Source organism: Orbicella franksi, chromosome 10, assembly GCF_964199315.1.
Source record: "Orbicella franksi chromosome 10, jaOrbFran1.1, whole genome shotgun sequence".
Classification (NCBI taxonomy): domain Eukaryota; kingdom Metazoa; phylum Cnidaria; class Anthozoa; order Scleractinia; family Merulinidae; genus Orbicella; species Orbicella franksi.
The window spans coordinates 14,429,971-14,445,986 of record NC_138154.1 but is presented as its reverse complement, the minus strand read 5'-3'; the positions used below and the strand labels follow the sequence as shown (position 1 = coordinate 14,445,986).

Genomic DNA, 16,016 nt, shown 5'->3' with positions numbered 1-16,016 from the left:
AAACACTGTGCTCTGTTGACATGCTGGTCTTCAAGAACAGCAAATGGCCAACTTGTGTCTACATGCTATTTGTCTTCAAGGGTACGGGACACATGTTCATAGATCTGGGACTCGTAGTTAACTGGCTAACCCTCAGGACCAGGCGCTCCCCCGCCCCTGCCCAGGACCCACTACAGTTCTGGAGGCCTAGTGTGAAACGTTAAAGGTCAAGTTTTCTTAGAGTTTACAGACATGACTTAAAAGTTGCAACAGTAAAATGATATTACTTTTAGATGATTTTGTGTTATTATTATTATTTAGAAATAAATCTGAAACGTAAATAATACCACAATTTCACACACAAAATGTGATTTTGTAGGATTATGCAACCAAAAATGTCATGTTTTATAGCGGGGTGAGTCATGTTATTTTCAGCCCGCATTTAGGGGTGGGTCACTCAGTTTTGTGCCAAATGGGAGGGGTGGGTCAGGTGTTTTCTAACCACCACATTTTCAAATGCTTCTGCCCACCCCACCTCACCCCCATGTACTTTTTGACCAGTCCCTACGATTGTTTATTCGATACCAAAATCGTAAGGAGCAGTGACCCAATCTCCTCACAAATATTGAGGTTTTAAATGGGTATATTTATTACTCTCAAAAAGGTAAGCTAAGCTACGCTTAATCACTACAACAACTGACTCACAATCCAATTTGCGCGACAATTCAGTATTTCACAGATTCAAAATATCAAGTGTTAAAATCTATTTTGACAAGGATTCTGGATTAGTTTCTGGATCGACGTTGAAATGATAAATAGCAAAGGAACATTACAAAACATTTAGCATTTTCTATTCTTCTTCAGTTTTTTCTCAATAACCAGATTAGCGGCCATTAGACAGGCGAAAACTGTCAACACCATCTTGGGTTTAACCTCTACCAGGTCATCGGGCAACGCGTAGGTAGCAGCACCAATCTTTCGTGCAACACTCAAGGCGTATTTGGCATTTCTGTGTTTGTCCTGACAAACAAGACGAACGCAATTGGTATTTTATCGACTTGCCAGTGATCTATAGTAAAATATCTTAAGATAATTGGATTAATCTTACTAAACACTTGAAATCTTTTAGATTTAACGGAATCTATTTGTAGGCTATTTGTAAAAGAAAGGAAAGAAACTTGTTCATCTTGACAATTCCACGGGGTTTTACAACTCATCATTACTAGCCAATTAGACTTTCAAAACGTCTGTTCAAATATTTTCTCATCGCACGTATATAGGTCAAAACATAAAAAGTTGAAAAAGATTGTGAACATTATGGTAGAAATAAAGGCAAACCCTCTGGACGCGTAACCCATTATAATCTCCACTCTGTGGCATTTCCAGTATTTTTGGAATGACGTTTTTCAATTTGGTTGCAATCCTTAAATTTCAACATTTCGGGGGGGGGCATACCTTATTGATTCTACAACCGTATGGTACAAGCACACCCCCCCTCCCTTCCCCACCCCTTGAAAAATCCTGGATTTCCCCTGGTATTGCTGTAAGTTCCTGATGCTTTACAAAATACTTGTAACATTCACATTTGTGGATCAGGATAACCAGCCAGATGGAAACTTATTACTTATCATGATGTCAGGTGGTTCTGACTTTTGAGTCTATGGATAAAACCCTAGTGTGTGACCATTCAAATGAAAGCTTTTGAGCATAGCTTTCATATGATACTGTTTGTTATGCTGTTCTTCTACATTTTAAGTCTGTGGATAAAACCCTGGCTTGTGACGTTGAACTGAAAGCTGTTTTTGAGAAATTTAATCTGGTGATGTTTGTCTTTCAACAGAAATGAGAAAAACCCCGTTCAACTTTTAAAATTGTAATCTGCTGCAAAACAAGACTTGAGACACAGGCGCAATCTTTTGCTCTTTCCATTTATGTTGTCTTCAATAATTTCTTTTTTTCGAAAAGAAGGAAGGGATTTAATTGAAACGCTTTTTTCTTATTCTTTTTTCTTCAAAAAATGGCTTTCAAGACACGCACCAGCTTGTTGACCCTTGTTCTGTGTGTTTCAGCCACTCGGAGGTGGATTGTGCTTTCCATTGTGCATGTATGAAAGAGTTAACAGTTCCTCCTCAGTTCAGTTGTTTAAAGAAGCTCAGTCACGGTATTTTGAGCTATTTTGGCCAGGAACAAAATTACCTTTAAATTATAGAAAACCTGAAAATAATAGTGTATTAAAATAGAAAAACACCAACGACATAACGATAAGCCAAAACGGAACAAGGGTGGTTAAGGATGGAGAAGATTGACAGCGATTACAAACGACGAACTTGAAAAATTTGGGCTAAGTTTCTCTAGACGCGCAAACCGTGACGTAGCTTCGTTAAGTATCATTACTTACCTCTTCACTAGAGGCCTTGGCCACCATATCGTACTTCACGGTGCCGGGTTTGATAGCATCAACTAAATCCAGAACAGGCAGGCTGCTACTGATGCTAAGATCCTGGAAGTTTGTGATCCTGCTTGATTTGCCTGCCTCTTGCAACTACAAAACAATCACACAGAGTCCAGTATTGGAAATGCCACGACGCGAGGTTTAACGTTTTCTACTTCTAGCAGAGAAACTAGCTTAGAGATTCAACATTTACAGCCATGTTGCAAATTTATAATTGCTAAAATGCACGCCCTCATTTGTATAACACGCGTACACAAGATTTCTAATATAGAGTAGTGTGGCCAACATAATCAATGCAACATACGTGCGGTGCATGATGGAAAGGTTGGATGTAACACCGTCGAATATGCAACGCTTTCCTTTATTCTGATTGATTGTATTTTCTATGGCATGGTAGAAAGTAGTATATACAGAGGATATTACATGCCCGCTCGTGGATACGGATTTTATCTTCGAGTGTTCAACTCGATATCTCACTCGTTCGCTGCGCTCACTCGTGAGATATTGAGTTGAACATAGTAACGACGACGTTTTTGACGATTTTCCGAAGATTTCCGACCACCTTCCGAAGATTTCCGAAGATTTTCCAAAATCGTTGCGAAGGCCAGACGAACGCTTCCGAACATTTTCCGAAGATTGCCGAAGACGACCGAAGAAGATCCGAAGATGTTTCGATCATACATCAACAAATTTAAGTGTAGTTAAAGTGACAAAAGAAAAATGTTATCAAAAAGGAATATTTTCACAGTGTGAAAGATAAAAATAGTATCTTCACTGCGCGCGATGAAGATATGATTTTTTAATAAAAGGAAAAATCCTGGTATTTCACTGGTGTTTATATAATAAATTTTGATACATAAAAGTAGACAAAAACATTTCTTTTGTTCCGAATCGAAGTTGTTCTTATTTTCTGGTCTCGCCTTTATGTCTCATCTCCCCCTTTCTTTTCTTTCTGCCTGTCACTTGATTTCGCCTTTTTTTCGAGCCAGAGAAGTCTCGACCTAACCATCTAAGGAGATGGAAAACATGACAGGTATGCGAGAAATATTGGCCACCAATGGCTAATTCCCTCTATGAGACGTGCCTGCAGGGAATCGTGGTAGTTGTATTCATATTTTGATGAATACAACTACCATGATTCCCTGCAGGCGTGTCTCATAGAGGGAGTTTACCATTGTTTTCTGCAAAGCGCTCTTGTGCGTAGTTACTTATAGAAGTAACGTTACTAGACTCTATATGGCGTCATCGTGACTCCAACCTGAGACAAACGTTGTTAGTTTTGCCTTTCCTTCAAGTTTTAAAGCTAAAAGGTAAGTTAAATCCTATACAAAGCAGAGAGAGGCCCAAGCCGCCAGAAATTCCTGAGGCTCGTTTCTCGAAAGTCCCGGAAACTTTTCGGGCCCTTAAAGCCATTTTTAGTTCATCTGTATCTAAAAACAGAGAAGCGTGTACCTCTGAAACGTCTTGCAGGAAGGGAACCTCTGTTCATATTAATAATATGTGAATAAAACAGCTCTGTAATCATTCGAGATTTTTCTACGGCTTTCCGGGTACGAAAACTTTTCGGGACCTTCGAGAAACGGTCCCCTGGTTTCCTTAAAATGAAGTGGTTAGGAGTATGGTTATTTTCCGTACACAGGATGTTAGTCAAATTTACATCAAACACATTTTAGTCCTTTTGTGCCGAGAATTTCCGAAAATCCAGTTATACAACGGCTACTACTTGGTGTATAAGACACAGTTGGCCTAAAACAATAAAAACAAAAGAACGAGGAAAATGCTAGAAACAATAGGTTTCTCGTTCTTTCGTCCTTTTGTTCTCTATCGTTTAGGCCAACTGTGTGAAAAAGAGGCACTTCAAGAGTTTAATGTCTTGTTTTAGAACATAACACAATGATGTCAGCCATTGTTAGAGGCCAAACCACTCGATCCAGCACGCTACCCATCAGCCACCAATCGCGCTGCCCCTTCCATGAAACTTTACCTCCAGTAACTTACCTTGTTATTAACCCAGTTGATAATGTCCTTGTCTTCAATCTTTGTGCCATCTGGAGTCAGCTTTGAGAGCAAGGCAAGAGTGTACGCCCTCATCTGTTGCCAAACAATAGCTGTCAAAGTAAAAACGCTTGCGTTGCAGTAGATGAAAGAGTTTTCTTTCCTCTCAAAAATGGTATCTAAAAAGTTAAGGTTTCGGACCTTCGGGCGTAACCTCCCAGAATAAGACCTTCTTGAGTAACCCCCGGGGAGAGGGGGGTTGTTTCCACTTACCTAGAGTCAGTGTTTCGTTGCCATTATAAATATCTTGCCCTCCAATCCCGACCAGTGAAAAGTTCATTTCTTTCCCTCTGCCAATCTCCAGTGCGCAGTTACAGTTCTCTAATTGTTCCATCTTCTCACGATTGTGTTTGTAAGGTGGTCTGTATACTTTCCTTTTCACAATCCCTGGCTCAATGATGTCAAACACCTATGAGAGAGATTTCAAATTAAAACCTTCTTGTAATTTAAGGTAATTTCTGTACATCAGAAAAAAAATGACTTAAAATATCGAAATGTAATTGCTTAAACGGGTCGCTTCAACAAAAACAAAAACAACAACAACTATTTTATTTTGCTAGATTTGCAAAAAAAATTAACAGCATAAAAAAAACAGTTAACTTAATTAGGCAAAAAATTACTCAGAATAGCATACAGGGAATTACTGGAAAAACCACTTAGTACTGCAGCTGATATTGCTTGTACAGCGGTAAGTTTGAAGAAAAAACATAATTTGGCGGGATGCGGAATAAACAGCACAACACTCAATCGAGAATAACTCTAGAAATATTAAAGCAGTTTTCTTCAAACTTGGCACCAGCAATGTACATCACAAAAGAAACAGAATGACTGCTAGTATGTTGTTACCATGGCAACACTCTTGGCTCCAGTCTCTTTCTGTGAAAAACCAAATATTTCCATTTGCAACCTTCTAAAGTGGGACAGAGGGTCTTGCTTGGAACACACATGGTTCCTATATTGTCTTAACTCTCCCCATTAGATTGTTGGGGGTGGATGATCCTTGTTTAAGATAAAATCTGGGAATTTTAGTCTTAATTAAAACAGAACCAGCGGCATAACTGTTGTCATGGCAACGACACGACTGGTGCCATTTTGTTCCTGTTGTGATGTACATTTCTGGTGCAAAGTTTAAAGAACACTGCTTTAATATTTCTAGAGTTATTCTCGATTGAGTGTTGTGCTGTTTTAGTGGAACCACGTATGACGTCATCACTTTCCTCATTTGCGTAATACAAAAACGTAAATATCACTAAAACGAAAAAAGATAGTCCAAAAAGGAAAAGCCATTCTTCTTTACTTTGCAAAGCCTTTCAAATAAGCAGCGATTAGTTTTTTACTTCATAGGCACTTTAAAGGAGCTACGTCACGGTTTACACATCTTGAAACGTTTAGCCTAAATTTTTCAAGTCCGTCGTTTGTAATCCGAGTTGATCTTCTCCATCTTAAAACATCGTTGTTCCTTTATGGTTTATTATTATCTCTTTGTTGTTTTTGTGTCTTGGTAAACTTTTATTTTCAGGTTTCGTTCAATTTAAAGGTAATTTTGTACGTGGCCAAAATACCTCAAAATAACAAGACTGAGCTCCTTTAATATTCTGGTTCAAGCTATAGCTATTTAGGAAAAATGATATATTTACATCCAGCAAGACTATTCCATTGCGAAGATCGGTGTAAAGATAGTTGACATATGGGGTGACGCCAATACTGTTCATCCAATTACGAAAGGCTGTAAACAAATCGGAATTAAACATTACAGCAAATTTCTACGGAACTCACCAGAAAATGGTTACTTTTATATGTTGTTATTGTTTTAATTATTGTTATGTATTTTGTAATAATTATTATGCAAGCGAAGCTGGAGGTGACCTTGCTTTGATACAGACCTCTCTGCTTTTCTCATTTAAATGCCAAGTAGTTAGCATAAGAACAACTTGATTTACACAACAAAAACAGTAAGGTCTGTATCAAAACAAGGTCACCTCTAGCCTTGCTGCCATTCAAAGGCCAGGTCACTAAAATAGTCTATTCATTCTAGGAGCTTCCTGAAAACAATTGCAGTGTGAGAGGAGTTTCCTGCCTCCACTGACAAAAATTTCTTCCACCCTCGCTGGCGACGACTGAATTTCTCGCTTCCTAAATTGCATCACCCGTCTTTATCTCCACACAGAATATTTTCAACATTGCTGATCCTAGTTAATCTTATACCCAGACCCTGTCTGACGTTGTGGAAGATTTGTGCTGAGTGGTTTAAAACTCAATTAAGCTAACCCAGGATTAGCGAGAATTTTGATTTCAGTTTTGTAACTTTTCGTTGAGGTTTTCTGTTCTATTGTTTTTCCTTCAGTTTTGAGCTTGATTAATTTCAAACTACGCAAAACATAAAGCAGTCAAAAAAAATTATACAACAAAAATTAGTACTTCGATGAATTTTTCATCAACCCGGACCTGGGTTAGAGACCCCTAGTAGAATACTGGACTTGTGTCACATTTAAACTTAATTAGTAGCCTTGTTACTATAGGTCTCTCAGCTGTAACTCAGTTGATCTGAGGAATATCAGGGATTTAAACCCAACAACAAGTTGTGGACTTCACTTTTTTCATTGCCCTATGCCCATTACTACTGAATTTAACCTCTTATATTGACAATTTTAAGTTAAGCTTTTGATTTTGAGATTAAAATCTCGTGTTACTTTCAGTCAACACCGTGATTGTATTTACTAACTTCTCTCTTCTCTGGTCTCTTCTTTAGGATCCTCGTCATTCGAATCCAATGGAGGCAAACAGTGGTAATGGTTAAACAAGTTCGCTACAAACGCCATGTTTAACTTTGGATCACCAGCAACGACATCCTGGAGGAAAAACAAACCATGTTGTGAGAAACCAGTCATGGTATCCATGATTGATTGACTGATTGATTGATTGATTGATTGATTGATTGATTGATTGATTGATTGATTGACTGATTGATTGATTGATTGACGGACAGACTGATTGACTGACTGACTGACTGAATGACTGACTGAATGACTGACTGAATGACCGACTGAATGACTGACTGAATGACTGAATGAATGACTGATTGGCTGACTGACTGACTGACTGACTGACTGACTGACTGAGACTGACTGGCTGACAGACTGAATGACTGACTGATGATTGATTGATTGATTGATTGATTGATTGATTGATTGATTGATTGATTGATTGACTTATTGGGTAGATTAGATAAAACTGACAAGGTACTTATTCTATTCAAGGTTATCAAGTAACCTATGGCTCAGCTTTTTAATCGCCTTTTACCTTATTGACTAAATATGAGAAAAACATTCTGCTTATAGAAAGGTTCCAGCCATAGTGAGACTAAAATGATAGGGCTTACTGAAAAAATTTGCATCCGAAGAGAGCAATGTTTTATTTGAAGTCGCTGCTTTTAGAAAGTCATTACTTTCGCACTACTTCCGGCACTTGCTAACAACTCTTTCATGATTTTATCTCAACTTTCGGGGGACGGGGGAGTGGGTGTTTGCTAATTTTGAAGATTCTCTCGCGGTCAAATTAAATATGAGGTAATAAAACAGCTTACCTTGGGCCGCACGAATTTCTTGCAGCCAATGCTGTCTGCCATCATTAGCGTTCTCGCCGCTCTCTTGCTGGGATTTTGTTCCTACGATCCAGACCCCATCGCATTCAGCGTGTAAAATGTATGGTAAAGTTAACTAACAGCGTACTACAACTTCAATTATAGTAGTAGCTCTTTCTAGGAATGTGAGCTCTGGCGAAAGCAAATCAAGGAAAAAAATGTTTGGACTAAACGCTAGGAGTGGTGCCAGAATTTTCGGTTTGTCATTTAAGTGCCCCGTACCCGGTCGATTGTCGATAAAACTGCAGGAAAAGACCATATGATTCCTTATTTTTCTTTTTACTCCTTAAAAACAACCAATACATATCTATTTTAAGAAGCTTTCATAGGTTAACTAAAGATGAACCTAATCAATAGGCCTGCTCCCGATGTATGATCTGTTGAAGCCCCGATATCTTTTTTCGGGTTAAACATGCAATTGCCAAATTAACCAGTTGGTCAGTTTCTTGTTAGCTCTCCGTACAATGATTTAAGTTCTACCTCGGCAGCAGGTAAATAAAATGAAACCAAGGGAGGAAATATTAATTATAACGTGTAACGTGTATCCGAGTTTAGGGTAAGGGAAAATTTCTTCGTTTCTTGCTCTGACCGTTGATATCGTTTTATTTGCTTCCAAAATGCAAACACTCTTCAGTCAAAAGGTGAAAGGTCTTTCCAAATATCGATTGCCATGCAAGAAATTGATTCTTTACCTACATTAGTTTTAGTCTAGACTTTAACACTTTTTCCGTGCCTACATAGCCTCATCTAAACACAAGAGGGGTTGGGAAAATTCAAGGGTTTGCATAACTTTCGAGAATTCTCCCAACCTCCCAAGTGTTCAGATATATGAGGCTATGTAAACATTGCAAAAGTACTCTTTTGCTTTTATAAAGTATTTCTCAAAAATACGCGCGAATTTAAGACGTCACGACCGTGTTTTCATACTCTCATCTAAACACACCTATCAACCAATGTGAGCGCGCGTAGTATCTCAGTTGTTTTATAAAGCTGTATATGTTGCGTTGAACCAACGAATATTACTAGCTTGACGAAAGATGCATGAATACTTGAAAAGAAAATATCCACTATTCTCGTACCTGTATGACACTGCTGTCCACTGCATCCGGATCAATGCGCTTTAGCAGCACCCTGAGAAGATGAAAGTAGCATTCCGAATCCTGCCAAGGATGAAGAATTTACCGCATTAGAAAACGTTCTCCCAAGGTAACAGGACACATACAGAGAAGTCAGCCTGGGGCGGGGGGGGGGGGGGGAGGCTCCCATCTAAAAAGGACCTTTTGGAGGGTAAAAAAACGGTTTTGGTATCTATTATGGTGGTCAGCCTCAAAAGGTCGACAGCGGAAGCTTTTGCAGTATCTTTTAGGGTATTGAGCAAAACAAATATATCAGGAGATAATGTGTTGTTTTAAAATTGGTTCCTCTTAGAGGTGAAAATAATTTCAAGCCACGCCCACAAAACAGGATCTTGGTACCTCTTAGGGATTTCCGACGAGCACCCCTGCTCTTTTTTGAACGCTTTTACCTTGACATCATCACTAAAGTTTTCCACTCGTCGACCGCAACCTGCTTGTTCTAATTGGTAGTTGAACCATCTCAGCAAAATGTCCTCTGGTGGTAGCGCCATCAGGTCGTTCAACGATTCGTCATCGGACAAGAGAGCGACCATCTCTGGCACGTTACTCAAGGTGATCTTGGCAAACAAGCCGAGCTACATTCAAAGGTAAAACACAGTATTGGACATTATTAGGGCAGTTTTCAGCTGAGTGTCGTAAAATCAAAACCAAAGTAAGCACTCTGGTCAATCACAAAAGACAGAAACAATCCAGTGAACCAATCAAGACTGAACGCAATTACATGTAGCTAAGAACAAGCTCGGGAAAACGTGTGCGAGGTAGTCACGCTTGGTTTTGGTTTCACTTCTGATTGGATGACAAAGTGGCACGAGTATCCCAAGCCAATCGCTTGGTCAATACGGCAAGCATTCTACAACACACTCAGAAGCTTACTTTAATGATCTGCCACAGGAAACTCAGCACAAGGTGAGTGGTTCCCTTTTCAAGGTCCTCGGCTCCAATGTTAACTATACTGCATCCAATGGAGCGCGCTGAATTCAGAGCCAGCGTCAGATTCTCACGAAATGCTGTTAAATCTCTTTTTGACTTTGGTTTGGTGATGGCACGCTCGTCAACAGTCTCAGGCACGGCCACGTTGATCATTTTACTGAAAGAAAAAAAGCATTTCATCTTTATTGAGCAATTTTCTACTGATTTGAAGACAACTCCGATTGACCTAACTGCCCAGGAAGAATGTCTTCCTTTGAATGGTTGGACCTTCATGTCTGTGAAGGAAGGACTGTTGTATTACGCTTGAGAGGCGGCTGGACGTTACAAAAGAATATCCTGAACGAGAAAAGCGACGAAAAGAAACATGTGGAACAAATCGATAAAACGTCTTACACGGCCTGACTCTAGACCCATTTTGATCCTTCGCGAAAACATCCATGCAACGCACGTGGAAAGATTATCCGCGGAAGAACTAGGTACCATGTCTAAAAATAATGAAATGAAAAAATGAAATGAAATGAAAAAAATAAGGTTTATATGGGGGATACACTCTTACTTTGATCTTTTCTTGTATAAACTCACCATAAAATTATACCATCCTTGATCTTTGTAAAGATTTCCTGGCTTGTTGAATCGATAGGTAAATAGGTCTTAAATTCTTCGTCGTCCTTCAGTGATGTTTTGATCCAGTCTACGAAGGCGACCCGCTCTCCTTCAGAATACGAATGCCTTGTGCCTGCCGCCGAACTTTCTGATGTCCCTCCCGAAATCTCAAGTTGTTCTCTCCTTCGGATTAAGTTCATGAACTCTGAGCCTGCAGATTTCTTGCTGTATGTCTTATAAATCTGAAAAGAAAAGACCTTGGCTTTTCATTGTGTCCGGCCGAGGAGTACAAATCGATAGTCGCCCCAGTGGTTCAGTACAACGCTTTGCATTGACAAAATGAAATATTTTCCTTGAAATATTTTACAAAGTTTAAAAACGATTTTAAAAAGTCCTTTTTAAAAAAGTCAAAATTGTCTTTTAACATGACAAATTTTGAAGAAAATGTTATTTAGAATACATTACTTGCAAAAAAAGTTCGGACTATTTTAATTTTGGGCACAAAAAGTGTACGAAAATAAAACCATCCGAAATTTTTAAGCATCCGAAATATTTACAGTGCAGCATAAAATGAGTTACTTCATGAAGCGAACTCAACGCGAGACACTGCTCGAGATACGCCGAGAGAATTTGTGTTATTGTTTCGTCGGTGTATTTGTAAAACCTTGAGAGTAAAGTAAAACTATCATTTTACAGATGTTGTTTCAGTATAATTCGTGTTTTGTTGGCGCAAATTTATTTTCGGCTTGTTACAAATCCGTTTTGCTCTGTAATGGGGATACATTTTATTTTCGCAGTTTTCAGGAAGCAGCCCACACCACCCCTTTCAAAACATAGTTATGTTACCTGTTAACTTAAATGGAAGGTAATTATCGTTTTCTTCATTTTGGTGAAAATTTGGTGTAGTCACCTTAAGCTGGGATCTCTGTGACTATTCCGAGCGTTTGGTGGCCGTGAAGGTATTGTGCCCACTGGTGGATGAGTTGGTCAATTCTCGAGCCCGATTTCCTTCAAAATGTTTTGATATTGCCAGGAGAAGACAGACTTGGAACAAAGAGTCATCTGTGCTGTGCAGGTTACACCTGCTCCAATAGCAGGTGAAAAGTGGAATTTTTATTGCATCTAATCTTTAAGTTTATTTTCGTCACAATTTGTTATCATTTGTGTTAGAATCCAAATTACTGAAAAACACTGAGGCGCAGAATTTTTTTATTGAAAGTAGCTTCATAGATCAACTAAGTTACGCATAACTGCTGATTATTTTACAAATGAGAACCAGTTTATGAAAAAATACCCAATGCCAACCCTCAAAAGACGAAAACTTGCAGAACAATATAAATTCCCGGCATATCGGTCAATTGATGTCATAGAAAGCAAGTTACAAAACTATAATCTTTCCTAAACTGTGTAAGCTCAATATATTATCAGTTAATCGTACGCGTAAATGGAAATGTGCTAGAATGCTTATTACTTCAAACAATGACAACAATGTTAAGGGCGTCCAGGGGGGTTCCAGTGTCAGAACTAAAACCTTTAAGTAATTAACAAGACACATCTTCGCAGCTGTTCCAATTCTGATTTCTTCGCCCTCTCACAAAAAAAATACTTGAGAACAATTTAACACTCACCCTCAAAAATTCATTGAAGTCGATCTTTCCGTTCTCGTCTTTATCAGCTTCGTCGATAATATTGCGTACTTGATAGCCAGGTATATCTTCTCCAAGAGCTTTCATGGCTTTTCCGATCTCGCTAGCCGTGATGAAGCCATTACCATCCAAGTCAAACTTAATGTGAAGATAAAAAGTAAAGCAAAATTAATGGTTTGACTCTTGGGAGCTTCCAACCAATTTATTAATATATGTGACAATTTCAATATAAAGAATCAGCAGAAACAGCCGCAAACTATAAAATATGTTGAGCATTGAATTGTGCAACATTGCAAGTGACATAAAGTAATAATTATTCTTCAGAGAAGCTATTTTAACTTCGGTCTGTCCTCAACATTGATAGCGACCTTAAAGAAAAAAAAAAACATTTGTACGGTTAATTGCCTCTAAGGTATCACCATTTGTTTTATTTTGCTTCAGCCACATAGCCTTAAGCGAAAAAGTATTTTGATCAGGAAACTTCTGACGTCCAACAACAGTATGAGTTATAATATTGCGTTACACGATCTTTATTTGCATAAAAACGCCCTATCAGTTTCATCTAACGCAAGCTACGGATGAGTGGCCTCTGTCACTCAGAAGATCATTCCAAATTTCAATCAAAGAAAAAATTTTAGCAGACCGCCTCGCGTTTTCTCAAAAAGCAGAAAGTGAGCGAAAGAAAACCACTCGATTTTAAATTTCTAATTAAGAAAAGTTTACCTCGTTGAATGACTTTCGAATCTCATCCTCCTCCTCAAAAGAGACATTAGGATCAGCCATTTTGAAAACAAGCAGTGCAAATAATACTTCTCTTGCAAAGAAAGCACCAGGGACAACTAAGTGCAGATCAAAAGAAATTCTGCGGTCTGTCTTTTAGAAGGCAGCGCGGAGTTCTAGGAAGCTTATAAGCAAAGCACTCCTAGTGGTCAACAGTCACTATCTGTGACCAAATTTGGTCATCGTAAAGTACCCATCGCGGATTTACTAAGATTGTTTTTCCGTTTCCCGGCGCCTTTGTGCTTTGCTAGGGAGAAGGGCATTAAATATTAACTGCCTCAAATCGGCTTATTTTACTATTTACGTTTCCATCGGAGATCTTCTATTTTTGAGCGCTTGGCATTTTATACAAAGTTCTTTTGTGCCATGCCTGAGAATTCCACTACTCCGCAAATACAATTAAACTTTTGGGTAAAGAGAAACATTTTTTAGCCTCATTCGTTCAAGAGTTAAAAACCCTGTGAGAGTTGAATTTGATGAATGCTTAACATTGTGAAATTGAGTTTTGTTTCAAACTCCTGACACACATGTAAGCCGCGATCTTGTGAATTTAAAATATCAACCGTTGTGTTAATTGGGATACTAAGCCGCCATCCACTTAATAATTACTTTTGAAAGACAGTCTCCGTAAGTACTGTTTTTCGTCAAGTATTTCTGTGTTTGTTATCATTCAAGCTATTCTGAGCTTTTGTGCACAATTGCCTGACATAAAAACAAAAGTAAACATCGATTGAATTAAATCGGCGAGTTAAAGTTAATGAATTCAGCAATTCCCGTATTGAAAACAGCAAGCGAAACACGGACTTAAGGGCTAAGCTAAGAAATGCAGCCGGGAATTTACACAGCTTAATTCAACATGTCATGGAAATGAAATCAAGTAAACGTTCCTAAATAGATAAAATGCGATAGAAAGTCGCGTCCTACTAAAATTTTGATTCAGTAAACCATTGCTAATAGAAGGGACTGGTTATGAAGCCCTGCAAACATCAAAGATGCCAAGATTTCTGTTGGAAGGTCCACGACCGTGCACAATCTTTTGTTTTGCGTTCATACACTATGCACGAATTAGGAAAACCAAAACGTTTCTATTGCTTAGTTCCTCGATCAGCAGTGAACAACTACTGTGTTTTGTGCAAGGTCAAGGCCAAAAAAGAAAACAAAAACATACAACAAAGAATTTTGTCGAGTTTCATAACCATTCCCCTCTATTACTGGGAGTAAACATTGATAAGTTAGATCAAAAGCATATCACCTTGAACAAGGTGATATGCTTCCGGTTAGATAAAAGGAGTTTGATGTTAATGTTGAGTTAAGTGTACGGAGTTTGACAATGTGACTTCGCGATATTTTTATCTTTTTTGGTACCTTCACAGTACAAATAGCCTCTGAAAAACTGACATTACAGTTGGCTGGATAAAATCACCCGATTAATCGGCTTTTAAACAACTGCGTGCCACATAACACGGTCAGGAAAAAGAACGCGAAATGGCACTACATAGGCAGAAATTACAAAAGACGGCTTTCTTATCAGGAAACAAATGCTCTGTGCTTTTAACTTCGTGAGTAGCCCAGTCAAGATTCCTTATTCATATTTTCGTTGACGCTTTTACGTTAAACTTTCATGAACTAAAAAAAATTCACACCTTTGCTTAACCTGTTATTTCTTGTGGTTTTTATGAAGACTCTGAGTTTTTTACTAAAAGTAAAGTAACTGTAAAAGTAAGACCTTTTCACTCAGCTTTCGTGATACATTCAACTAACGCTTAAAAGGACGCGAGAAGGCGAACAAACTCTATCTATTTTCAGACTTTAAGGTCATTCCCCAGTATTGCATTGCGCTTCCTTACTGTGCATAATTTATGGCGTCATTAGCGCGCGTTCGTGCACGCGCAAATTGAAAACATGGCGGATTTGCCTTGATATTGAGTTCTGTCAGTTGAAAAACTGGCTATAGCTCACTAACGAGCTCGGGCACCCCAAATTTTTTTCCAGCCATTTTAATCAACTAATCATTAGGTTTGCGTGAGAAAAGACTGATCTGATTCCTATGTTTAAAAATTGAATAAATAAGAAAAATAGCAGCTGCACTGTAGTCTTTTCTATTTTGCAGTTTGATAGCCGTGGCAAGCAACTTGGTTCCAATATTTTGACAAGGACTCAGCTGTCTGTCAAAATCTATTTAGTTTATTTGTGTCCGACACAAGTATTGACTGTAGTTTGAGGCGTGTTTTCATGAGTCTGGGCTCACAAAGAGTTTACAATAACTTGGAACGCGTTCTTGTAATAAGTATTAAATAACGCTAAAATGGGACATTTTCAATGCCTCACTGCTCCTTAACGAGCATGGGCACCACCCTTTTTAATTTTATAATTTAAGTTCTCATATGATAGATATTCATTGGACAAAGTTTGAACAAAAACCTATGTACAGTTTTATTTCAGGGGAATTACCTTAAATCGAATCTCTCCAGGGTCGCTCGCTTCACTACCGCTGGTAAAGGGAAACGAAGACTCTCGTACGCGGTTGATAGTTAGGCAGGCAAATACCCTAAAAACTATATGCTCGCAATCAAACACCGACACTGAAAATTACCATTCTCGTTCCCAGAGGCCGCGCTCCTTTTGGTCAGCACCAAAAATCGCGGCCTGTGGCCGCACCCAATTTTCTGAGCATGCGTAGACTATTCGTTTCGTATTCTCAGTAAATCCAATCTCGTTCCCAGAGTCTTCGTTCCCCTTGACCAGCGGTCGGAAAGTGAGAGCTCTGGGAGCAACCATTTCAGGCATGCGCAATA

General features: G+C 38.7%; 1 protein-coding gene across 1 annotated transcript; it reads right to left on the bottom strand.

Annotated features, from left to right (window-relative positions):
- Nucleotides 1-531: 531 nt before the first annotated feature.
- On the bottom strand, nt 532-13,444 carry LOC145499312 (fimbrin-like). Its single transcript, XM_081478817.1, has 13 exons — nt 13,165-13,444; nt 12,424-12,579; nt 10,775-11,037; nt 10,136-10,349; nt 9,652-9,837; nt 9,206-9,286; nt 8,070-8,150; nt 7,209-7,335; nt 6,124-6,212; nt 4,700-4,895; nt 4,430-4,539; nt 2,378-2,521; nt 532-999 (listed from the first exon to the last, which is right to left on the bottom strand). The coding sequence occupies exons 1-13, from the start codon at nt 13,222-13,224 to the stop codon at nt 820-822; spliced, it is 1,887 nt and encodes a 628-aa protein (XP_081334943.1). The 5' UTR covers nt 13,225-13,444; the 3' UTR covers nt 532-819.
- Between the last annotated feature and the right edge of the window lie 2,572 nt (nt 13,445-16,016).

What these genes read in the sequence shown, in the direction of transcription:
- LOC145499312 (XM_081478817.1), bottom strand. Translation starts at nt 13,224, where the DNA reads ATGGCTGATCCTAATGTCTCTTTTGAGGAGGAGGATGAGATTCGAAAG. An exon ending in ACTTCAATGAATTTTTGAGG is followed by an intron (nt 11,038 to 12,423) that starts GTGAGTGTTAAA and finishes TTTTCTTTTCAG; the next exon opens with ATTTATAAGACATACAGCAA. An exon ending in CCAAGGCCTCTAGTGAAGAG is followed by an intron (nt 1,000 to 2,377) that starts GTAAGTAATGAT and finishes CTTGTTTGTCAG; the next exon opens with GACAAACACAGAAATGCCAA.